The 25,783-nt window shown below is 38.5% G+C and overlaps 1 protein-coding gene across 2 annotated transcripts in view; it reads right to left on the bottom strand.

Moving 5' to 3' along the window:
- Positions 1-23,897, bottom strand: part of DPY19L1 (dpy-19 like C-mannosyltransferase 1) — a 45,970-nt gene extending 22,073 nt beyond the window's left edge. The window contains exons 1-11 of one of the 2 annotated variants that reach the window (XM_066192377.1): positions 23,567-23,897; positions 22,592-22,663; positions 17,456-17,480; positions 16,834-16,921; positions 16,056-16,193; positions 11,199-11,319; positions 9,577-9,670; positions 7,337-7,394; positions 3,749-3,840; positions 2,174-2,273; positions 721-798 (exon numbers count right to left, since the gene is read on the bottom strand). In XM_066192377.1, the coding sequence (XP_066048474.1) occupies positions 721-798; positions 2,174-2,273; positions 3,749-3,840; positions 7,337-7,394; positions 9,577-9,670; positions 11,199-11,319; positions 16,056-16,193; positions 16,834-16,921; positions 17,456-17,480; positions 22,592-22,663; positions 23,567-23,852 (1,152 nt within the window). In that variant the 5' untranslated portion in view covers positions 23,853-23,897. The remainder of the gene's footprint in view (positions 1-720; positions 799-2,173; positions 2,274-3,748; positions 3,841-7,336; positions 7,395-9,576; positions 9,671-11,198; positions 11,320-16,055; positions 16,194-16,833; positions 16,922-17,455; positions 17,481-22,591; positions 22,664-23,566) is intronic. The other variant, XM_066192386.1, reaches the window with a different exon arrangement.
- Between the last annotated feature and the right edge of the window lie 1,886 nt (positions 23,898-25,783).

Here is a 25,783-nt window from a genome sequence, read left to right as displayed (position 1 = left end):
TTGACATAAGCCTGAAAGCTTAAGTATGTCATCCTGCTTCTGTCAAAAGACTTCCTAACAAATCTGCTTATTTTGTCTCTGCTTTATATGAGAAATGAGTTGCATAGAACTTACCGCTGCCTTTAGTTTACGATTTACAGTGTTTCAAAAAAATGTTTGAAAACCTAGGAAATACAATTTAGTTTCTTTCCTGGGAAAATATTCTGGGTTTGCCCACTGAATTAGTATAGCACAATTTTAGCAAAAAACCCCCAACCTTTTAAACACCATCACATTTCTTAAAAAACTTGTCTACATCTTCTTTGTATTTAAAAACTGAAATCTCACTTCAAAAAGCAAAACTTGATCATTATCTCAACTTTAAAAATTAAAATCAGGTATTATGCAGAAACTCACACATCTTTTACTTATCATTTCCCTTCTTTCTTGACTTTCTCACCCAGTTTTGAATAAAAAGAAAATTGGTTTTCAACTTAACAGTTTATTTTCTTGTCCTCCTTTCTAAGTATTTCCACAAATAGCTAAACCACAAGATCCTTGCATGGTCAAGACTACAGCAGTTTTCAAAACCCCATTTTAGCTCCAATCCAGACCCCTCTCTCCCTTATCACTGCATGTGTTCAACCTTTGTGCAACTAAGGAAAACACGTTAGACAAATGGTCTCTTTTCATGCTTTGACCTGTTTGAGGAGACTTAAAGTTTTTTTAAAAAAGCATTACCATATGAGCAGATAGTATCTTCTGTAATTTGCTGGAGTCAATATAACCCATAATACACACCGCAAATAATGAAGCTATCTAAAATCAAAAGTGAAAGGGAAGTTAAAACAATTTGCACTGGCGTACTCCTTCATGCAAAAGAAAAGATTATTGAAACAATCATTAACTTTTATTGCTACTTTTTGCTAAGTACTTAGGCATTTCATAATTATTTCTTTCAGAAATCCTGTTGTGGTGCTCTAAATAAGAATCATCAAATATAGTTGAATATTTAAGAAATAAGTATTCAACTTTATAAAAATGCAAGTCACCAAAATACAGCACTAACACATAACTTTTCACCTTTAAATTTAAAACAAAATTAAAAAGTCACCAAACACAAAAAATCCAAGCCAAACAAACCCCAAACCAAATAAATCAAAGAAAAAGAAAAAAGAGGAAACGCCCCCCCAAAAAACCAACCAACCAACCAAAAAAATCCCCAAACCAACCAAAACCAAAAACCCCAAAATATGTCAGTCAAAACCACAGAAGAATTACTCATTAATTTTAAGTTTTCAGCAAAGTATGAAAACTTTCACAAATTGCTGCTACGAAAATAAGACTTGACTTATTGATTAGACAGCCATTTAAAAGACACATGGGAAATTAATGAAATTATAAAGTGAACCTGAATTTTCAAATTTCAGGCTCAGCATCTTGAACAGGTTACTCTCAATATTTTACAGAATTTGTTTCCTCTTATGCAGTTAGAAAACTTGCATACCACAGCTTATATTGATTGTTTAAAGCTATCAACTCAAACCAGGCAGCATCTGCTTCAAGTAAGGCAGACAAGTGAAAGGTCTGGAGACACAGATGGATTTCAGTCAACAGGCTTCATTTCAACCAATTCAAACACTAAGAAAGTTGCTGTGTGACAGTATCCTACTGTTCCAATCAGCATTCACTGGATTTCAGTGCTAACTACAGTTACCTCAGCTATCCAAAATCTCAGACTACAGCACTACTCACAGACTCAACAAAATTATATAGGAAATCATGCAAAATCATGCCAGATATTACATGCCATGCAAACACTGGTACATTTAAAAATTTATAACAGCCTGAAGAGATGCAAGATGAATGCCTTTTTTAATTTTTGAGCTTCAAAACGCAAAGTTTTTTTCTTGTTCTAATGTACTGATCTCAGGCTAGAGGCTGCTTATATGGGACAAGTAAATATTTTTAGTTCTGTAGACAGAATGATAAGTGGTGTAAATGGGCAACTTTTAAACTCAAGACTAGAAAAATACTGATGTGATAAATGGTGAGAATCTTTCGTGACAGCGAGAATGAAATCTGGCTACAAGAAAAGTTCTGGTATAGTTGTGAATTCAGTGGCTATCTATACAAAGCAGTCAATTTGTCCAGGTTAGACAAAGAGGCTATTTAGAGGTAAATATGGGCTTACCTGAGTTAGAAGAACAAACTGAGCAAACTGCCAGGGAAGCATGAAAAAGATATTAGAAACACACAGTGCAATCAAGCTTCCTGTATTAATACTCGGAATCCTTGGGAAAAAGAGACAGAATAGGCATCAGTAAGTACAATTCCACAGGTGTTTGCATATAATTGAAAAATACAATACAAAATGCAATAAAAACACAGTTACCTTGGAAGATAGCTAGCAATATTGATCAACCACAAATAACACCGCTCAAATAAATTTAATATCTTTTTTTTCTTGAGTTTCCATGACAACAGCTCTGATGTTTAATGTTCCTTAACTATTTGATGAGTCACTGATTACCAAACAAGTTTTCTCCTGGCAGTATGCAATAGAGCAGGCCAAAGTATGTCATTTGCAAGTGCTTCACCTTCTTGTGACAACTCTACAGTCAGGTCACAACCATTTCCATTTCAGCTGAAATTCAGAATGGTTTCTGCATTTGAAAGTGATTTAACTCCTCTCTCTCACATTTCTTCCATATTTACTTCCTGCAACTTTCTGCTAGCAATCCTGAGTGATGTTTCAAGGAAGGAGACAATGACAAATACATGAAACTCATCTGTAACTGAAACCCTAGTCTGTTCTCCACAGAGAATATTTCTTCATATTTTTATTTTTCTGAAATAAATGCTATTTAAAATATTTAATCCTGTGTTGATTCTAGTTCAATTCTGAAACATGTCATGTTTCAAATTTCACTGAATTCTAGAGAGTACCTATCTTTTCCTTATAAAAAAAACACAAATTAATGACAAGCTTGAAATACTTTTGCTTTAAACATCAGTAACTACAAATCAGTATGACCTAATAAAGGAAAATCGGTGGCTATAAGTACTAAGTTCAACTAAGTCATAAATACATTGTAAATCTGATGCAATGGAGTTGGTGGAGAAGCCCTTAAGTACAAATGGTCATGCTTATTTTCTAAAACAGAGGCAAGACAGTAACAATCATGTTGCAAGCCAGAAACAATCACGTAAAAGCAGGGCTAATGAACTCAAGAGCATCCCTGCATTAATGTAATTAGACTGCTCTAAATCATTGAACTAGTTAATGAGACTAGTTAATTAGTCATAGAAAACTGCAGGAACATACTAGCTTATGGATGCCTATAGCATCCTCTGTTGCAAAGCATAGGCTTACTCTACGTGCAGCCAACATACCACTCTCCAAGAGGGACAAAACCAATTGATGAAGTATCATCTTGTGTCTCATGGGAAGGAAGGGACATCAACCAAAAATTCTGATTTTTACTTTAGATACGTATTTGCCAACACAGTAATTCTGATTTTTATGTTAATCATGTCTTCAAGTTGCAAAGTTTTTCCTTTTAATAAGTGAGTAATACGACTGCAGTTCTACTGGTGCAGCGTCTGCAATGTAACAGCCACAGGAAAGTTTCTCTGTTAATGATACTATTGTTACAGCACATGGAGGCATTTATATAAATGTTTAAATAAAGACACTTAAATAAATGTCCCGTGACATTCAATTTTTTTAAAGCATTGTAAAGACCCAGTATAAACTGAGAGGTACCTGAGAATATAGGTCAAAAGCAACATCTGCATCACAAGGAATGGGTACGAGAAACTTTCACGAAGAGGTGGAGTCCACATGACACGAGTGCACTAAAAATAAGAACTGGGTTAGATGGCAACATTCAGTGATACATTTCCATAAAACCACACATTTGTATTTCAAAATGAATGATAACAGATACTTCAATAAAGCAAAAACCAAACTATTTGAGGTTTTAGTCAGAAAATTAAGAAAACAAGCTAGGAAGCAGAAAAGAGGAAGGAAAAGGAAGTGGCTTCCACACTTGAGGCCTAATATACACCATTTAATTAAAATAGATCACTGCTTTTGCTAAATTAAATGTGGCAGCTAGGGAATAGCCAGGAAAAAAGCAGGACAGCAGCTACTTGTCCCTGGTTCTCCTGAAATTATCAACTCATCCAGGAAAATAATTTTCAAATTCATGCCGTGACTTGCCACACTTAGACAGAGACAGTGTGTGGGGAGATAATCTGAAGCATAAACCAATATATTCCTCATTATGCTAGAGTTCTTTAGGTTATAAACACTTTGCATTTCTATTAGTAACAGCACATCAAGTATAAAATCTGAAGCTGCCCTCCCAAATCAGGCCAGTACACTAAACTCATGAAATTTAGTTCATACAGACCCTATACTACTTATACATAACTTATGTATTCCACTGTTTAACCCTAATAAAGCAAAGCATAATACAGTGAAGTCAACTGAATATTTTTTTCAATTATTTCCTCATTAATAGGATTCATGACAAATAAATAATGGGCCTCATGGCAAATGGTTCAGCAACAACTGTTGTCCCCAATGTTTATATACAGCCCTTTATACTTGCACTGACCATCAAAAAGAACAAATACAACTTTACAGGAGTACTCTGACATACAAAAAACAGGTTCAAACTGGCTATCAAGAGATTTGCATTAAAAATTAGAGGTAGGTTCTTTAAAGCTACAGGAAGAAAACATAATTCATCTTAACATGGGCTGTAATGAATCTATAACAATCCTGTAGGATACTGTTGCCAGGATGTTCCCTCTCCTTTGCTCCCTAGAATCTTTAAACCATTTTTCAAAAATATTATTTTAGCAAACAAGTCACTAAAATCAACATCATATAATTCCCTGCCTATTGTCTTGCTATTTCCCAAGTATGTTAAATTAATAGTATAAAATAAAACCAAAGTACAGAAACCCATCCCATTAATCACAGTCTCTGACATCTAGAAGCACTCTTTGTAAAAGCTGCACCAATTATCATTAAAATAAACCTTTCATAAATATATGTATTAATGTGCTGTCCTCAGTTGACTGCACAGATGTGATGAGTTAATTTTTTTTATAAGCAATAAAGATAATCATGATTATTCTAAAGCAGTGTAGTCATTTTGAATATTTTTCAAAACTACAGCAACATTTGGTTTACCAAATCTTATGAAACTGGAGAAGACAGGAAAAAAATGATGAGCATATACAAGCATAAAAAGGAAGTATTACCTTAAAAGTGGATTGACTAACGTGGGCTATGCTACTTTTCTGTATTTGGAATGTAATGCTAAACTCAATCATCTGTGGATGATTTATCAAGGCTGTAAACTCACTTTGCTGCAGGTAGAAATATATCAGATTTGTCTAAGCTTGCAATCATTAAAACACAGTAGCACAAGCACAGCACATACAAAAACATACAGCCTTAGGGTCACTAGCTCAAAGCCAGAGAACATTTTTACATACCACTTTTACACAGCATTAGAGCTGAGATACCAAGGCTTACAGATCAGGCTTACTCGTGTAGCTCAGTCCTATCCTTCCCAAAGAGGAAAGGAAATTTTTAGCAGCTGGTCTAGCTCGACTGCACGCACTGTTGACCCACACAAGATTTGCACATAACCACAAGCACATTGAAGAGCTGGGCATTTCTTACACACACAGGCACACCCACAGCATGGGACTCAACAGAGCACCCAGCGAGGAGATCCCCTGCGCACCTGTAACTACAGGTACCACCATAACTATAGATACAACAAGATCAAATAAGGCTGAGTTATTTCATTCAGTTACAGTCCAAACACAAAGTACCAGCTGAGAGTCAATGCTGCACCTCTGCAAGTATTTCCTATTGTTCTCCAGAAATCCATACAGTTGTGCCTAAATCCGGGTCACCTTCCTTAAGCCCTACCTAAGCGCAGACTACATCCGTGTAGAGATACACAGATCTGATTTCACACCATCCTCCAAAATACATGTGCTTCTTCCCCAAGTCAAGTCATTCACAGAGAGAGAGAAGCTCTCCTACAGTCACCAATGGATAGAACTGCACTGTACCACAGTGAAATAAATGTTTTTTTACTACCACTACCTTGAAGTTTTCAACACATTTCTTTCTGAAGTTACACTTACCACCTTCACAGACTTGGCAGAACAGTGCCTATTCTATTAGTATTCACTAGCAAAGGATGAAACATCATTTCAATTCAGGATGCCACTAAGAACAGAAATCCACATAAAATGCCGTATTTACACTCACAGAGCACAAGCAAAGTTTAGCAACTCTAATGTTTACCTGTTCTCAACCAGGCAGTTCAACACCCATGGGTGACAATGCTTCAATATGCTTAAATTCTTCAAGTATTTAAAGAAATTTCAAATGGAACTTGAAAATAAAATAGCTATTTCATCACACAGATATTTGTTTTATAAGGAAACTGTCAAAGCTTAGTGTGAATGGAAGCATCTCTAATTCTGTTATGTACAAGTTCTAACAACTCAGTGTTCTCTACCAAGTTCAGCTCAGTAAAATAAGAAAACAAAACATAAATTCAACCCTAAACTAAATTATAAGGTAGGTAGTTCCCATTTAGAAGATCTTTAAAAATTTCCATTCATAAAATGAGCACTAAGGAAAAAAAAGCCAAACAAAACAGCCCAAGGGAATCAGAATGAAAGCTACGAATTTTCTTCCAAAATATGAAACAATGACATGAACAGCATTAACTGGAAAACCAAGAGATGTTTTAAGTGGCAGTTTCTTTTTTTCATCTTTCCTGCAATGCAGCCTACTTAAGTTTAGCATTGGAATCCTTTGTCTATTCCTAAATTCTGTGTACCCTGGGTATAGTATGTAAGCAATACAGAGGTTTCTTTGCACTTTTCTTTCTTTTGATCATTTTCCAGTAAAATATATAGCAATTTAAAGAAGCTTCTGAAGCTTACTCATACGGTACATGTAGCCCAGTTACGTGTGACATGGGCACAAAAATAGAGTATTCTGATGTTTTGAAACTTGAAGTCATTGTGCTACTGAGTTTCAATCTCAGCACCAATTTACAACATATTTCCTTTCTGATTTTTTATTTTTAAGCGCTGAACTGACATTGGACTGTGCTATATAATTTCCAGTCATGGCCTATTTTGCTTTCAGTTGTCTTTTTCATTAATTTTAATTGACTTTAATGTATTTAAATTCTATCTCAAATAAGTAAGTAACATCAGTACATTTAATGAAACGAGAATCAGCTTAAACTTCAATAATAACTAAAGAAAAAAGGAGTGGTGGGAAAGGGAAACCTACCTCTCCATGATTGAAAAAGAAACACAACACGGTAACAAGGCCTCCTAGACGACTCCCGCTGTGAAAAGAAGAAAAATAGGTACAACCAAATCTTATAATGGTCAATGTTGCTTAAAAAAGGTGAAGCAGCACTTGTGTACAGCTAAGTTTAAGGGGGAAAGAAGGTTTCAAGCATCAAGGGAAGGCAATCAACTGAATACATACAGTATTAAAATACTAGTTAGTCAGACTGTTTATTTCAGAGCAAACCAGTCCTTTATACATCAAATCTTTTTTGCAGAACACCAATTTTAATGTTAATAACTTGGAAAACAGTTATTCCACTGCTCACAAATTTCGGTTTAGATCATTACATCTGGTGCTTTTAAAAAACAGGCAATATAAATGCAGTACTTCTTGCCTAAGATGGTGAGCAATGAATTTCAGAATCTACATGCTCAATCACCCAACAGGAAATTTTGGTCTGGATCTAAAGATTAATTTAGGGTAATCAAATCAAGTACATTCAAAAAACATACTTAAAAATTAACTCGTTTTATGGTCAATGCAAGATACAATTGAATTTTTATGTGAAATACTGCAATGTTAACATGAGGAAGCTTTTTAAACCCTTGACTTAAATATTTTTTACATTTCCACATCAATCAAATCATCTACTGAATAAATAGCAGAAGTAAACTCAAAGATATTACTTAGATTTTCCCACATCAAAAGAGCAATAGATAAGGTTCCTATTTACTTGAACAGATTTGTAATTACTCAAGTTATGTGATATAAAGCAAAGAACATTTTTGTGCACACAAGTTCACTACTACTCTGAATGACAGATGATACCATTTTTGCTACTAAACAAAAGCAGAAGCCAGCTGCTAAGATTCTTAAAAAAAATACCAAAACCAAACAACGAAAAAAAAGATCAACAACACAACAAAAAGAGCCAGCCAAAAAACCCCCCTTCGAATCCTCTCAGACCCTTCACCCATCACTAACATACAAGTCAACAGAATCAGTAGGTTCTGGGTACAAAATCTGAGGATTAAAGATACTGAGTGCTAAAACAATCTTCAGGAATTGTGCATTCTTGCACATAAAACTCAACCTTACATCCCATAAATTCAAAAAGCTTCAACACTAAAATGCAAAATGGCAAAAAGAACATTAAAATGTCAGCCCTAGAAAGAAAATAAAAATTTGCCAAAAAACACCCCAAACCAGAAACAACACTTAAGGTCTATGCTTTCTAAACCAGGTAGCTACAAATAAAAAGCTCACTGATTTTTCAATGACATTCACATATAAAATGTGAATTTCTGTGTAACTCCCTTAAGAGAAATATTACAAGTTAATGACACAAATATTCAAAGTTTACCTACTTCCTCAAAACAAGCACTAGGCAACTTCCTGCTTTTACTGACAGTGTCTGCCCTGGGCTATTCATTATTTTAATTATCAGCACATGCTTGAGAGAGAGAAAGAATAAAACCCATGACAATGAAACCAAAAAATGAATGAGGGGGAAAACCAATCACATCTCTCAGAGGAAAATACAGCTGCCTTTGACTTTTTGGCAAAACACATGAAAACAGATGTAAACAGAAAATGTATTTCCACTTCTGCTTTTCTGCTCTATGTGGAATCTGTTTTTGTATGAAAGTGTATCACAGCTCCTGAAAAGTAAGGACAGATACTGAAAACACAAATTTATAGAAAAAGGGAAGTGCATACAATTTGTCCAAAGAATGCATTATGTCAAAAAAAAAAAAAAAAAAAAAAAAAAAAAAAAAAAAATTGCCTTCTCAGTTAAGTTAAAAAGAACATACATGCAAACATGACTTGCAGCAAAGCACTGGGAAAGCCCAGTCTTGGTTAAAAGTACACTGTTATTCAACTTGTGTTTAAAAATAAGTTACAGAGATAAATTTTAAGAGCAGACATATGCCAAAAGCTATTTAAAACACATACAATATCTAGTTTTATCCACAACCCAGTGGTATCAATCAGATACCACCTCAGTGAAATTTTCCAATTTTTTTTCCAGCATCATCATTATTTTAAGCAGAAAGCTTCTCTATTACAGTAATTTTTAGTGGCAATGTATATGTAAAAAGAAAAAAAAGCACTACTGTTATAAAAACAAATAATCAGTATCCCACAAAAATATTTTTACACTCACTTTTTCTGATTTTGTCTAAAAATTGACAGCTAATACCAACTAAATAGCCCAGTCTCAACTGCCTTACCTGAGGTATGTGCCATATATGAAGAACAGTGACATCATGAATCCATTCAACAGAAAAATCACAGCAACATAAAAGGAAGCAGGGTCTCCCAACCCTAACAGAAAGCAGTAAATATAGATTGTCAAATATAGAATAAAGGCCATATTGGTTATAAAGCACCATACAATCAGCATATTATCTTAATATATCTATGTTATATAGAAACTATCAGTATAATATCTCAGTGTTTCTACAGAAAGAGACAATTAAAAATAAAAGTAAAAGTAAGAGTAAATAAGACTACTGTGAAGATTCAATCAGGAGACCACAGCTTTGGAAAAATCCAGGAAGAGGAGGGGTAGACATAACACTGGGGCAGTCAGTGACAGAATAAGCCAAGAGGTCCGCAATAACTGCAGAGAAAAACCTGTGAGGTTTAGAAGGTGGAAGTACTGCTAAGAATATTCTCCAGACTACATTCTGACTTCATAGAGCTTTCCAAAACAGGTTTTTTAATCCTAGACTCTCACTTCCCATTTCTTGCAGGAGTAAATGCATCTATAAACATATCACACACAACGCTCTTTGCTTTTTGTTTCATTATAAGCCAAGATATTTTCCAGTAATGCAAGTCTTTCAATTTATTAACAGACACTTCTGTGCTCGCTCTTCTGCTGTTACTCTCTTCCCACTATTTCTTTAAAACCTCCTGGCTCTAATCATTTCAGCAATAAAGCATAAAAAGCCTTATTCATTAAAGTGAATGGCAGCAGAACTTCATAGTTTCATATGCAGAACTGATTATTCCCCACTGCTGAAAATACAGCAAAGACAGTTTTCTAAAGTAAGATGATGATATGCTCACCAAACACAGTAGTCTCAATAGCTGGTGCTTCTGTTGGTTTTGTTTTTACAAAAAACAGGAATGAAAGGTTGTACACTGTTTATTGCTTCTTACAAAATTAGAGAAAGTGAACCATTCAAGCTCTGAAGTTCTTATGGCCTTTGTGCAAAGAAAAAGTACTACCCTGTCATCACACAAAGGCATTCGAAATGATAAAACGAAACAACTTCACAAACTACCATCTATTATTCAGCTTGAACCGACTGTAGAACACCTTGAAATCACTCCTTGGTAAGGTACTTTTATTGTTTAAAACTTACTTGACAAGCCAATCTTTCAAAGGGGGGGGGGGGGGGGGGTAAGTGGCGGAGTCCTTGCTTTGGCACCAAAATCAAGGTATAAGGTTGAAATTCTTACGCTGAAGAGTAGCTCATGAGAGGAAGAGGATTCTACTCAGCAGCATCACTAAAATATCTCCAAAACTGAGGGAGGAAATTTTGAAATGCAGGAACTTGGAATATATTTTCACAAGTTACAACAAATTAATACATGTACAGTAGGCTTCCAATCACATTTAGGACATCTTATTCTTTGTAAAAATCCAACATTATGAAGGCTCAGACCATAACTGTGAAGTTTTGAAGTCCAGGATAGGAATTCAATCTAGGCAGGAGGAGTTATCTAATAAGCAAACCCCACATTTTCTCCCTTGGTAACAGAAGAATGTTTATTATTTCTGAAAAACATAAAGCCACAATTGTACGCTTCAAAGGAGAAAACATGATAAAACAGAATTTACCTTCACAGCTTTCAACAGGACTAAGCCCTTTTCCTCTGTTTACAGTCCAACACGTCTTTGTTGGTAAACCAAGGAAATCCATAATGGTGGTATACATGCGGTACCAGCTGGCAAGGACCACCTAGGGGGAAAACAGGATTAGAAGTTTCTGCCCAGAGTAACCTCTCATGAAAGCAGGCCCTCATCCAGGATCAATTTCCAACTCAGGATTTATCTCAGCAACTTGAGCACTTTTTACCACAATTTCCTAGAGGCATCTAATAGACCAAGTGTTCATTAACAGACTAAATTATGCCTATTGATAATTAGATGCTTTATGACAGAAAAAATTTCATGCATCAAGCTGTAATATTCAGGAAAAAATCCTACATACTGCATTGTCCGGAAGGTTCCTCATTTGAGTATTTTTGTTTATCAGATTTAAAATCACAGATGATGTTGACAGAGGACAGTTGACAAATTGAACCCATTCAAGCCAATTAATTTTTTCCACCTCCCAAGAATATTAGTGGACCAAATCTTTAGGATTTAAAGTCTGTTAAATTTTGATAGGTTAATTTTAAGAATGCATTACAAAGGCCTTCCAGATGCAATGTAAGAGAGAAAATTTCCATTTTCCATGCAAAGGCTGTAATGTTCTTGTAACAACAACTCAATTAAATCTCAACACATGACATAGAAAACATCAGTACTTTACACACAGCAAAAATGACAACTCATCTCACAGCAAAGTCATTAGTTAATAACATAACCAAGCTATTCTGTCAGGATATAACTGACTTTATAGAGTTCATAAATGAGTAATGTGGCCATTCCGGTTGAGCTGCTTTGAAAGTTATAACCCAAGGGTTCCCAGACTGACAATATGTTTCACCATTGCAGTATTAGGTGCCTCTGCCCTGTGTCACAGAGAACATATATAAGAAAGATGATTCTTTCTTCCCGTTCCCCATACAACTAATAAAACTCTTTATGTCACTTCTATCTTCAAGAAGGGCAAGAAGGAAAAACAGAAATGCGTGTGAGAATGTGATGGAGTAAATCCTCCTGGAAACCACTTCCAAACATACAAAGGACAAAAAAGTGATTTGAAGCAATCAGCATGGGTTTACAAAGGTGAAATCACACCCGCCCAGCTTTATAACCTTCTGAGATGACTCTCTTGATAGATAAGGAGACAGCTGCAGATATTTTTTTAATCTGGTGCAAATCTGTTCTACATCTTAAGACTAGATGATGGCTCAAGGGAACATCCTCAGCAAGTCTGCAGGATAAACACTGGAAAGAGTGACTGATCCTTTTGCTGCCATTCAGAGGGATATCAAAATGCAGGAGAAATGGGCCAACAAGAATCTTCCCAACAGGGAAATGCAAAGTCTGTATTTGCAGTGCTGAGCCCAGTCCTGGGCTGCCCAAGACAGAAAGGACATAGAATAAAGGTGACTGAGACAAACTCCTTTTGGTTGGCAAGGGAAGACACACTGAGCACAAATTCAAATACAGGAAATTCCACTCATACATAGCAAAAAACCTTTTTTAATTTAGGGAGTGGTCAAACACTGGAACAACCTGCACAGAGGCGGAGTATATTCAAACAAACTGGAGATGACCCTGAGCAACCTGCCCTACTACATACACCCTGTTTTGAGCAGTGTTGAGGCTAGTCAACCTTCAGACAGCCCTTCCAACCTCAACTGTTATGGGATTTTAAAATTCATTAATTTTTAATACCAAGGCTCCAATCATCATGGCTCACTTCATCTGTGGCCTTCACACCCTCCCAATGCAAATCCTGTATATTTAAAATATGACTGCATCTTCCTAGACCAAGACTCCATACCTCAACACTGTGCCTTACTGTATCCTGAATACAGTATTCTGAATTCCTGGAAGCTTTCTTAACATCAGTGCCCTGGTGCTTCTGGCAGTGCACGTGTGCATACACGAACCACACACCTGCCCCATCTCCAGACATACATCAATAGGCCTGGAGGACCAAATCAGTGTCTTTCTTCTAATAACCTGAATGTGCTTTGTTAGGGACCTCTTCATGGCATATCTGCACCACCAGCCCTGAAGCTGACATTACCCAAGCACATAAAGCATTCTTGCCAAACCAATGTCGCACCAAAAAAAAAAAAAGAAAATTCCAATTATTAATTTAGCAACTTAATCACTTGACCTGCTTATGCCACAGGTGCCAGCGTCTGCTGCAGATTTTTCAAGTGAATACTCCAGAAAAAGGTATCAGGCTAGGTACTTCACACAAAAAATCCCATTTTTTGCCAGAAGCAACTTTACGTGAAACAGTTAACATGGGCATAAACAGGGAAACAAATCAAAAAGCAGCACAAAATTGCTAGGTCAGTTGGAGCACAGTGATGTTTCCGGAATTTCTACTGTTGTGTATCAGATAAGGCAGTAAACACAGAACCTGGAAAACAGAAGCCTAGCTTTCAGACCAAGGAGAGCTCTGTGGACCAGGCCAGTTCTTTGCTGTAAAAGAACATGCAGAAAATTCAAGCCCTTTCACTAGTTGCCTTTGACTGCGCACTTTAAAGCCAACTGCATGGGTCTCCGCAACACACTCCTCCTTTCAACTCACATTTTCATTATCACCACCACGCACAAAAACATCAACTGTTCCATAACAATGAACATCCAGAGAGCAAACTTAACACATTATCTCTCCACCACAGAAACTAATGCATTATCTCTCTGCCACTTTTCATCAGAAATGAAAACACCACAATTACTAGAACAACCTGACTATGGAGTAAATACTTGGAAAATCAACTTTATTTGAATTATAACATTGTACAGCTACAAGGACTACGCTGTTGCTTTCAATAGATTGTTTTACTGCTTGTATGTGTAATTCACATAAAAGATGTACTGATTGCTACAGACTCATTTTACTTTATTTTCCTTTTTTTGAAGTTTTTAAGGCTAGTACTGCCTGTACATGCAAGTGAATTGTTTTACTTCTCTTAATTAATTTAACATCCCATTTAGCAATGGGATTTCCAGATAGGTTTTGATGAATTTTAATATCCAATAAACAAACAAACATTTTATAAGTAGCCTTATTGCTACTAATGGGCTGAAAGAGCTGGAAAGATCCCAAAATATCAAACAGGAAATGAAACACTTTCAGGAAGCATGACTGAATACTGAGCATCTGAAAGAAAAATTTTACTGCCAACTAATAAATCCACAATCATCTTCTCACCACCTAGCCCCATTATAATCATAAGAGAATTCTACAAATTTGGACAACATATTGCAAATGTCAAGCTGCACCTATTGACACTTTTGTAAATACAGTTATGTGGAAACAGGAGTACTCAGGAAATACACTTAAAAAAAACCCTAAAGCACTATTTACAGGAAGGCTAGACATTAGGCAGTAAATGACTGAAAGGAGCAGAGGAGACTATTTGTCTGTTTTGCATGCCCACAAAGGCACAGAAAAGATGAATGAATTAATACCTTATCAGAAATTTCTGCAAGCCAGTATAATCCTAGAAAACTGAATGAACAGACAAACCTACACACTTTGCTGGAACCAACCTAGTGTTCCTACAGAATGTCAGCCACTATATCTGATTGCTCTTGTTTTGATTTAATCATCTAATTTACTTAATCATCTTTCAGGATGATATTGATGAGTCTTTAAGAACGAGTTCATTTGACCGGTAATCTTTGATTTTTGAAAGTCAGACTATAGCTGAAGTCAGTAAATCCTTGTCAGCTAAAGGAAATAACTCTTTAGTATTCAAATGATGTTTACAATGGGACATTTCTAGAACTGAATTGCAATCCTATGGAGTTAAAAAAAAAATTCCAAGCAAACCCTAAACAAGTGAGAGGGCAACAAAAAGTGCTCATCTATACAGCATTTAGTTCTTCCAGAGCAAGGACTTAAGAAGCAAATGAAACCACTACGTGCAACTTGTACAAATACATGCACACCAAGAACTCTTCCACATACAGCTCCTGAAAGCAGGTCTGTTCCAACAGAGCAGGAGAATGACCATAAAAGCTTGTACCCCCAACAATCACAGCCATTACTAGTTGGTTCTCACCAAAATAAACTGCTGCTCATACATGAAATTACAGAAACATACATTAACCAAAGGAATCTTCCCTTTGCAAAATGTTTGAGACACACTAGCAAAACCTTAAGAGACAGAAACCTCAACATTTCTTGTACTTAAAACACTTGCTCTTTTTACTGACAAAAAGGCAGAGTAGGAATATTATCTAACCAGGTAACAAATCCAACATTATATATGTCCAAAATAACAGCAGTCAGTCCTCCACAGAGGAATTTCCTCTACAACATCTAAGCAAACTATTACCACTCATGGATTTCATGGCCACTGTGAACTGTGATGTCCTTAGTTCTGTCAGTTTTGTGTGTCCTACACAAAATGGAAAACAAAATAACCTCTTGCAACCTGTATCACCGCAGTCATTATTGTCACATACTACATTATTTCATACATCTTATTTCCTGAAGTACATAATGTCCGCAACCTACTTGCTTTCAGGGAAAAGAACAAAAAAGGCAGGAAGTACAGAATTGGTCTGCAACTTTTGGGCACAAAAGACTAAGATCTAGAAAGCTTTCATAGTTGATTGAAAATACTTGAAGGTTGGAAATTGATCACAACGTATGAAGTAAGTCTCTCATTTGAAAGCTGGAACTGAAGTACAGTATTTAAGCAACACTTCCTTAGTCACTGTATCTTTACAACCACATTTTCCAGAGTAACTTTTCTTACAAACTTCTAGGCAAAGCTAAAACAACCAAAAATTTGCAGGAGGTATTACATTTAAAACATTGCTCACCTCTGGGTAAAGATTGAACCTTTGTAAGGTGTTAATCACCAAAGGATATTCAGTTAGTTTGTCATTCATAATTGCGCATACTCCACTCCAAAATGATGGTGCCTCAATAATGATCTTGAAGTAGGAATAATAAAGACCCTACAGGAGAACAGATTTATTATTTACAATTTAAGATATCACTTCCACTTCATGAACCACTACATACAAGCTTCATCTTTAAACAAATTTTGTAACTTAACAAACAGGAGAGGCTTATTGAAGATGACTATCCAGCTTCTCAAATCTCTTCTACTACTGCCACCAAAACAAGCTAAGTGGGTTTCCTTCCACTTACTTTCGTAGCATACCTGGCAATCTCTCATTTGGGCTGGTAACTACTTATTACATAGCGTTTCACAACTCTCAAAATAAAAGCAGACAAAAGGTGTGTGTATGTGTGTGTATACGTGTATGCCAACATATATTAATTGAAGAAAATATTTAGGAAAAAAGGCTGCATAAGAAGACTATAATCGAAAGCAAGGTATAAAGTACTCTCCGTTTTGTATTTCGGGTCCTCCAGAATCATACTTTTAGATTACATTTTAAGTGAACAGTGAAGTGATACATTCACAGGGATCCACTGCAAGTCACACAAACACTCTGCACGTAAAAGTGTAATGCACAGTAGTTGTAAGAGATCAATATGTATACTTAGGCAGAATGTATGAAGAAATTTTGGAAAGCCTGTGATCAGATTACAGACAGAAGTTTTCCAAACACTGAAACATAATCTAACCATTTCCGTGCGAAAAGCCATTTCTCTTTCTAGCGTTGACAGGTGAGAAAAATGACGGTCATTTTCAAAAAGAGTTGTTATGTGACACCTGCCAAAAAATAGTAACAATTAAAATGGAATAAAGAGGTTTAGAATATGTACTAAGTCATAGACACCAAAGAACATTCAATGAATACCCAAAATTTACTTACAAACTGCTACTGTAATTTACTCATATAGCAATATTCTCATTTATTCAGATAATTTTAAATTGAAAAGTATGAACATAGAGTATTTACTAAATTCTATTATGGCATTAATAATAATACTAAAACACTATATATTATATACAAAACTGTAACATTTTATTTTAAGTGCAGACACAATGATTAAGCAGCAATTTTTCGCCTGGCTTCACTCTTCTCTGAAGAATCTGTTCGTCTCTGTTCTTCTCTGAACAGGCTTAAGAAACCTTTCATGTCAGCTTCACAAGAACAGAATTTTTCAGCTCAAAGATAATCTAGTCTTGAGAGGAAAGTTCTAAATATAAATTATCCCAATATCTTCTCTAAAAATAACTAAAAATTGTATTTTTATTATTTTAAAATACCATATTACTCTGAAGCAATAAATTTAACCTTACCAATGTAGGACTCCTGCAAAAACAGCTGTAAAGGAAACAAAAGGTGCAAAGTTAATCAAGTATTTAAATAACTGAACAAGAAATTGTGTTCACTGCAGTAATTGCAGTACTACTTCAGAGACGCATAGAAGGTACTCAAGACCCCAGCAAACAGAAGAATAGGAACATCTGAATCAACCTCCATAGCCAGGTCTTTGAAAATTTTCTGTGGTATTCAGCACTAGGCAACATTTCCACCTACATCTTCCATTGCTCAAGCTGACCCACTGGCAGCTAATGCACACATTCCAGTTATCAACAACAAAACTGAATTACAAGCATTTTTTCTAATAAGCAAAAATATTTTTAGAATTTTTATGATGCCTACTGTGACTGTCCACTCAGCTCCTGCTCAGATTTTCACTAACTCATGCTAAGGCCTGAAGCACACTACAAGCAGTGCTGCTAGGTCAAAGCAAGGGCAACCAACAGGCAGGACCAGGTGGCCTGAAAGAGCTTAAGGTCACTCTGCAGCCATTATCACCTGCAGCCTGCTGTCTCCTGCACCCCCTGGTGTATTGATTGTCTGGCAGCTTCTCCAGAATCTGCTAACTCATGGAAACGCTACAGACCAAACTTTCAAGCTTTAAGGTGAAAACACATCAGCTTAGCCAAAAAATTTCTGAAGCAGACCGTGCAGCAGCTAGACTCCTGAGGCTTTCTTGCTTCTTGGTGTGATACAGCAGCATGATGAAAAAGGAAGGATGAACACTCCCACCATCATTTAGGTAATTATTTTGCTGAGAGGTACACAACTGAGAAATTCCAAGTTGAGCTATAAACTAGAGAATTTGAGTTCAAAACCTCATGTCTTAAATGATGATTTAGTGAATTCCTATGTTAGACTAGCCTGTACAAAGTGGACTGGCCCTTGTTTGTCATGTTTGTTTGTTTTCTTTCCTAATGGACTCATAAAATAAATTTTAATTTACAGAGCACACTGTGCTGTAAATATGCGAAATCCAAATGGACCGTGACAACCAACACAAGTCTAATTGAGACTGTAATTGCTAAAAAATGATAAGACTGAATACAGTAAAGTTCCATTTGTGCATTTGAAGACTATCTGCACTGCTGCTAGGTACAGAACAAGGGAGGTAATCTGAGGGACAAAGGGAAGAGACAAATGCTGATAAAGCAGTGGGCTAACAGTCTAGGTTTCTGACCTCTTGGGCGTGACAAGATCCAGAGAGAGCAGGAACCACTCCATTTTGCTTGAGCAGTGCTGACAACATATGCAGCTTACCGCGGAAGCAAAGCCTGCACGAATGAGGGATAATGGGAAGGCATTTAGAGGAACCACAGTGCTCCTCCAAGACTGACAGTGTCTCAGTTGCCCTCTGGGCTTTCTGCCATACAAAGATCTGGCTGGCTAGTTGTCTTTAATCCATGAAAATCTTTATGGTCAATGAAGAGCCCTCTTATTCACACAGGCTGAATGGAGCAGGGAGAAAGTGGAAGGGACAACCACTCTCCCTGCTTAGACCCAGCTGTGGCCAGAAAGGTGCTGAGCACCATGTCCCTCTCCAGGGTGCTGACTGGCACACACCTTCCCTCCTTCTGGCACCCAGACACTGCTGTTGCCTCTCTTGAAGATGTGGAATGAGTCATGTTGCTTGGACGTCGGTAAAACACACAGCAATGCCCGCATGCTGATGGAGAATACAGTCTGAGAGTTAGTGAATGTACATTTGTTCAAGCTGCATGTTACAAGACTAGGATTGTCTGTTTCTGGAAAGCAGCAGGGATAAGAGAAACAAAAACACCTTTGCAAACCGACTAAATTTATGTGGAATGGGAGCGGACTTAATGTACACTTCATGCCCTAGGATATATACCAAATGTACATATTCCATATATATATATATATATGTATATTCCACATGTTCCTCCAACACAGAGCCTGGAAGGTCTGCGGCTGCTGCTGACAGTACTTGTTATCATGGTCACAACAAGGTTCCTAAGTGTAATGTGCTGCACTATGACCTAATTTTAAAGTTTAAGTTTTGTATGTGAAGAGATCCAAGGTAAAGCTGGGTAAGACAAAAAAATAAAAATAAAATTTAAAAAACCCAAAAGCAAAACAAAACAAAGCAAATTACCACCACAAAACAAAAGGAAACATGCAAAAAAATTTACCTCAAAAAATTTTCTGAACTAGCTTCTGGTACAATTTAACAACTTGGACCTCATGCTAAACACTTTGCACAGTGGGTGAAGTGATGCTATACCACACTGAAACTTCCCTCAGAGTTTTACAGCTCCACTTCCATCACTGAAGTAGGTTTTCCAAAGACAAGCCTGGGCACCACTTAGAAAATGAAGACTTCAATCTTTCACTTAAAACTCCACCTTTTTATACACTTTATAGAAAAAAATCACCAAAACTGCTTGGTGTAAGCAGAACTTAATGTTTTAGGAAACGTTCAGGAGCTGCAGGGGTTGTTTTTATACTAAGCGCATTTACATTAGCTCTCATGGAAAGCTGCAGGTGCCTTTTCCAGAAGAACACGTATTGATATGATGTGGAATTCCAGGTAAGCCCATTAGCTCTATCAACAATGCAGCAAACCATATTCCATACAAAACCCATGTTTTGCAGAAATTGTACGGAAAGAAACAGAGCAGCCCATACCTTTCTTAGTTACTGCTTATTGAGAAATAGTTACACATGTGCGAAAGGCATTATTTCATTTCTCAGCAAGATTCCCAAGACTCCCAGTAAGATCAGATGCTGAAATACATTTGCATATACCCACACAAGCTATAAAAAATTAACAATTTTAAGACAGATCACGTTCGGTAACAATATACAGTAAAGTCCAATGAATATTAGTTACCAGGACTGCTCATTAACTCAAATTCATGTGGTTCCAAATAAGGCAAATAGGCAGTATTTTACTGATGCAAATAAATTATCTATTACTATGGAGATCACATTTCACATCCAGACATACCACTTATTTCATAGAGGAACAAAGTCTTTAAATGTGATTCTTCCCTTCAGCAAATGTTTTATTGAAAGTCAATGCAGTAAGTGTAAATAGATTCACAGTTATTTTGGAGAATTTCATATACATTTTCACAGTATCGTTCTATTATAAGTACATAGTGAAGACCTTTCATAATCACACAGCAATTAATGTTAATTACTCATATTTCAAGAGACAATGGGCTTAATTCATAGACTTCCACTCTTTAAGTCCAAATCAGCATTTTTCAACAGACTGCATTAAGCCAGTTTCTGATGGAAAACATGCAGCTCAGCTCTGTTAAATTGCCACCCTTTGATCTCATTAATGTCCTTACTGGAGAGGGAATGAGGGAGGAGACAGGAAGGGAATACTATAGTCCTAATGCTACAGGCACTTACACAGCTACTATGTACTTGAACTTGCAGATGCCATTTTCTCACCCAGCCTAAGAAGCCCTAAAAGCAAAGCATATGATAAGATTTTTCCAGACTAGGGCTATTATGTAAAATTTGATAGATTTCCTATTTCTGCCTGTATGTTATTCTAAGAAAAGCAATATGAATGGCATATAAAAAGGATCCTAATGCTGGAATTTAAATACTGAAGAATACCGCCATTCATTGGCTTTATTTACCAAGAGAACAACAAATGCTGAGATACTATAATCCAACAAGATGTGAAGGGTACAAGAAACTGATTCATATTTTGCAAATATCCACAAAGGGACCAGGTAGAAATACAGCAGAACTGGAAACAATGAGAAACCTGCAAGCACTGACTACTTCGGCAGCTTAGTCAAGTAGTTACATTTTGAGATTCTGCGCAATATAATAAGGATGTCTTCAGGAATAAGGCCTCAAGTCAATGGTCATTATGAAAAAAAACCCCAAACAACATAATAGGATGAAGTGTTGTATAAGAACATCCTTGAAAGTCTGACAACATTACCGCTGCATGTAAATCGGAGGTAATTTGTAAGAGAAAAAATTCACACTCTATAATTAAACCAGTTTCACCTGTGGGAGCCTCTGTTTTTAAAATATCGGCCTTAAATCTTAAGCAAAGCAACAACAAAAATTCAAATTCCACTAAACTTCATCAAAACTCAGTATTTCATATTTAGTATATGTACATTCTTTGCTACTGCAAATACTGTATGCTAGTACATAATTTGCTATCAAGGTTTTACTCCAATTGAAAAAAACATCCCTGAAATATTTAATAGGTTATCTGAGTTTCACGGACAAATTCAAATTCCAGAAATTATAAAGCTCTCTCTCTAATCTGCTCTCAAATTTCAACCAGAGGAAAGCATTTTTCAATTTTGACCATCATTTTAGCACTTCTATGTCATTTAAGTAACTAAGAGTCTAAGAAATGCTGAATAAACAGACATAAGTAAAGCAATTCAGGAACACTTTATTCATTAATTAGTTCGTAAGCTAAGGGCTGCTTCCCTGCTACTACTTTGCAATGCAATTCATCAAACTAAAGAAACTCCCTCCGGCAACCAGGACTATTGGTGATGTGATTTAACAGTACCAGCATCTTTGGAATACCCTGACAGTCTTTACTAAAATACCCTTCAAGTTATACTTAATGGTGCATCTGACAAATACGCTATTACTTAACATTTGTTAAGGAATGCATCTCTTTGCAAATGCTTTAGGTGTTTTTTCAAGACCTTGGTCATTAGCCATTTCATTATTTACCCAAAAATATTTCCAAAGATAGTAACATCCAAATTTACATCCCTCTACAACTGTATGTACTTCCACCCATAGTTCTTCTCAAACAAGGTGTTATGATTACATTATTTAAAAATAGTTGCTGCCTTTTTTTTTTTTTCCCTAGAAATTAATAACGGAATAGGAGAAATCCCTAAATAGCTGGAATTTTTTTTCCAATAAATATTGTGATAACACATCAACTGCTACAGTAACAGCTTTACAAAAGTTACCAGGCAGGAAATTATTTCCTGTCCCTTTTCAACATCAGCTAATTTTTTTCTTTTTCCAAGTTGTATTTCCAAATATATTTTGACACAATTTACTATTCCAGAGAAAGAAGGGTAAAAATATCAGTATTTCCCCCTCCCCCCCGATGTATTCCTTCTACTTACCCAAAAGGAACGTGAGCCATATCTTGCTATCAGCTTTTGTGATGAAGGCCTTTCTGTCGACAACAAATACTGCTGAAAGAACACAAGCACCTTAAGCATCACTTAAACACAGCGTCTAAAAAAGAAATCTGAAGTCTGCAACATTAGTTTTATGTAAAATTCTTGTCTAGACCTCAAAAATGCTGTCAGAAACTTCATACAGCAAGTTCATAACTACACACGAAAGCTTTAAAGATCACAGACAGACTACTAAGGTGACTATATAAATCATCATGTTTTTAATTTCTGAAATAACTTTCACAGAATTTACTTATCAAAAGGGAATTTCTACATAGCTACGTTATTAGCAAATTTGCTCAAGCAGAAAGTCAGACTTTTAAAGAATACACAACCCTCCATGCTTTCCAGCAGAAATAAGCTGGTCATGCCAGCAGCGCAAGCTGCGATAGTGAACACCACCAGACAGACTGTCTTAACAAGAGTTAGTTACACAAACAGCACGTTTCCCCATTTCTCCCCCAAAGGATGCTGAAGTGGTAAAAAGCCCTTTCCCTCTCCCTCGCCTCCGTTTCTCGCCGATCCCCGTGTGGGTTTTGTCCGTATTTGTCTCTCCTTACCGTCCCCGCGCTGTGACAGGCTGGAGCACGGGCCCGGGCAGGGCGGCAGCGCGACCCCGCCGCCGCTGCCCCGGGCAGTGCCAGACACCGCCCGCCGCCTCCCTTCCTCCTGCCCTCCCCCGGGAAGGACCTTCCCGCCCGCCGGACCCCGACCGCCGCTTCCTGGGGAAAGACGTCCCGGCACTCCCCGGCAACAGCTACCCCGTGCCACGGGGCGAGGGTACCGCCACTTGCCGGAAAGAGGGACGGGAAGCGGCGCTCAGCCCCACAGCCCTTCCCCCGGGCGGAAGGGCTGGCTCCCGGCCCAGCGGGGGCAGAGGGAGCGGGGAGGGCGCAGGGTTCGGGGCAGGAACCTCACCTCGGAGACGGTCTCCGCAGACCCGCAGGAGACTCAGGGGGCCGCGGCCCAGCACGTCCCGCTCCCCGTCCGCCGCGGGCCCCTCCCGGTAGGGTCCCCGGGGGTCGCCCCTGGCTCCCCGCCGGCCGCCGCCTGCCTTCCGCATGGCGCGGGCCCCGCCGGAGACCTGCCTGCCGGGAGAGTGCGGCCGGCGGCCGCGGCTGGGGCTGGCGCCCGGCGACTGCTGCTGCTGCCCGGGCTTGAGCGGCGGCGACTCTTTGTTCCTGCCTCGGCTCGGGACGACCATCTCCGCATAGTCCCCGCCGGGGCCGGGGCGCCGCGCCGGAGGGGAGGGGAGCCGAGCCGAGGGGGGCGGTGCTCAGCGAGGAGCTTCCCCCACCCCCTGGTAGGGCCCGGAGGCCACGGGGCGGAGCCGCAGCCGGCGGGCTCGTAGTAACGGGGCGAGGGGGCGGCCGGTCCGCGCTCCGCCGCCGCCGCCGCCCGCTCCGCCCGGCTGGACACGTGGGGGCGGGGGCGGCGCTGCCGGCGGGGCGGGGAGCGGCTCCCGCGGCCCCCGCTCCGCCCCGCCGCTCACGGACGCGCCGCCCCGGGGCCCGGCGGGGAGGAGGAGGAGGAGGAGGAGGCGGGAACAGGCGGGAGAGGGGCTCTTCCCGCTCACTCCTTCCCTTTTCTTTCAGGGGGACGGCTGCGGTTCTCCCGCGGTCCCCGGGCGGGCGGGCGTGCCGTGCCCTCCGCGCCGCTGCGGCCTCGTCCTCCGACACCTGCTGTGGTGTTTCGCTCAGTTGTTCGCTTTGCTGTTCCCGGGCCGTTCAGCTTTGTAACATCGGCTGCTTAAACTGAGTCCACCCTAGAAGTTCCCGGCACCCCTCCCCCCGCCCAAATTCACAAAATTTTAACTTCAAGAAGGTAACTTGTCTGTGTTGATGCTATGTCCTATAGGGCTTCTGTGCCACGGAAAACATCCCTCTTCCTTCTCCTGCTCCTTGTTCTGGAGTTATATTGTGGGGCTGCCTTTGCAATGCGGCCCCTTCACTCATGAGCACCCAGCAGATCCTGCCAAACCCTTGCTTTGGGTTCAGAGGTTAAAAGGCCCCGTCACATGTGAACTCTGTGTAAGGGACCCTTGAGACATGAGGTGTTTAATGACTTTTCCAGAGCAGTTATCTTGAGGAGCTCCCAGTCACTATTCCTGAAGGTCCTACTCTAATGTACATCAGAACCGTGGAACAAGACCCAGCTACAGCAAAGCCACCGTTCCTCCTTGTGCTCTCCTACTCAGCGCAGAGCAGCACTGAGGCAGCAGCTCATCTGATAGGGATATAGTAGTAATATATTCATTTAAATATCACTTTTTGATAGTGTTGATTAACTATAGCAGAGTATTAACTCTTCAGTAGCTGCAACCTCTCCAAATAGACCCATTTCGCTCCTTCTTACCTGACCACTTCTTATTTTTATCTTTCTTGACTGCACCTATTCCTTGCCTCCCAGGTGCTCCTCATTGCTGTCTTCAGGCTTTTCTTTATCCCTCTGCACTCTTAAGTTTCTGCTCCCAAGTTTTCTATGTTTGAATTTTCCATTCAACTCTGTTTACTTTTCCTAGCCTTTCCACTTTTTTCCTCTGACATAACATACGTAGGTTTTTTCTATAATGTTTATGCCTCTTTATGTCCATTTCCTTTTTCTAATTATTTTTATGAATCCTATCCTGTGAAACACAAGGTTTGAGTCTGTGGCAAATACTGGACTAAGCATTTAAAAAAATTGTTTAACCATTTATAGGTGGCACATTGTAAGCACAGGAAAGTAATTTTTGTTCAGATTCAGCAACTGAAGCAATGGAAGTGAAAGAACAGGATGGCTTTTGCCGTCTTTGTGGTAGTAGTAAGGCTGCTTACACCTCAATAAGAGTGTAAAGATACAAACTGGTACTAAACAAAACAGCCTGTGGGACTGACAGAAATCCTGTGTGTTCACAAGTTCTCTTGACCCCATATTTTTTTCCTTGCTGGGGAGAAGCACCCTTCTACCACTGGCTGTTTCGGGGGGATAATGCAAAGGACGTGTATTATACTGATCTCAAAAAAGCAAGCAAGGAAGAAATACAATTTTTCCTATAAGACAGCCAGTCTCCTGAGTACCCCGGCCTCTTCTTCCAACATGAATTATGTGTGGCAGTTTCATATTGCAAGAAACATTTATCTGTGCTTATTACAT

This window comes from Chamaea fasciata, unplaced genomic scaffold (genome assembly GCF_029207755.1).
Source record: "Chamaea fasciata isolate MVZ Bird 193981 ecotype frontalis unplaced genomic scaffold, bChaFas1.0.hap1 SCAF_1, whole genome shotgun sequence".
Taxonomy (NCBI): domain Eukaryota; kingdom Metazoa; phylum Chordata; class Aves; order Passeriformes; family Sylviidae; genus Chamaea; species Chamaea fasciata.
This window is presented reverse-complemented; position numbering and strand designations above follow the sequence as displayed.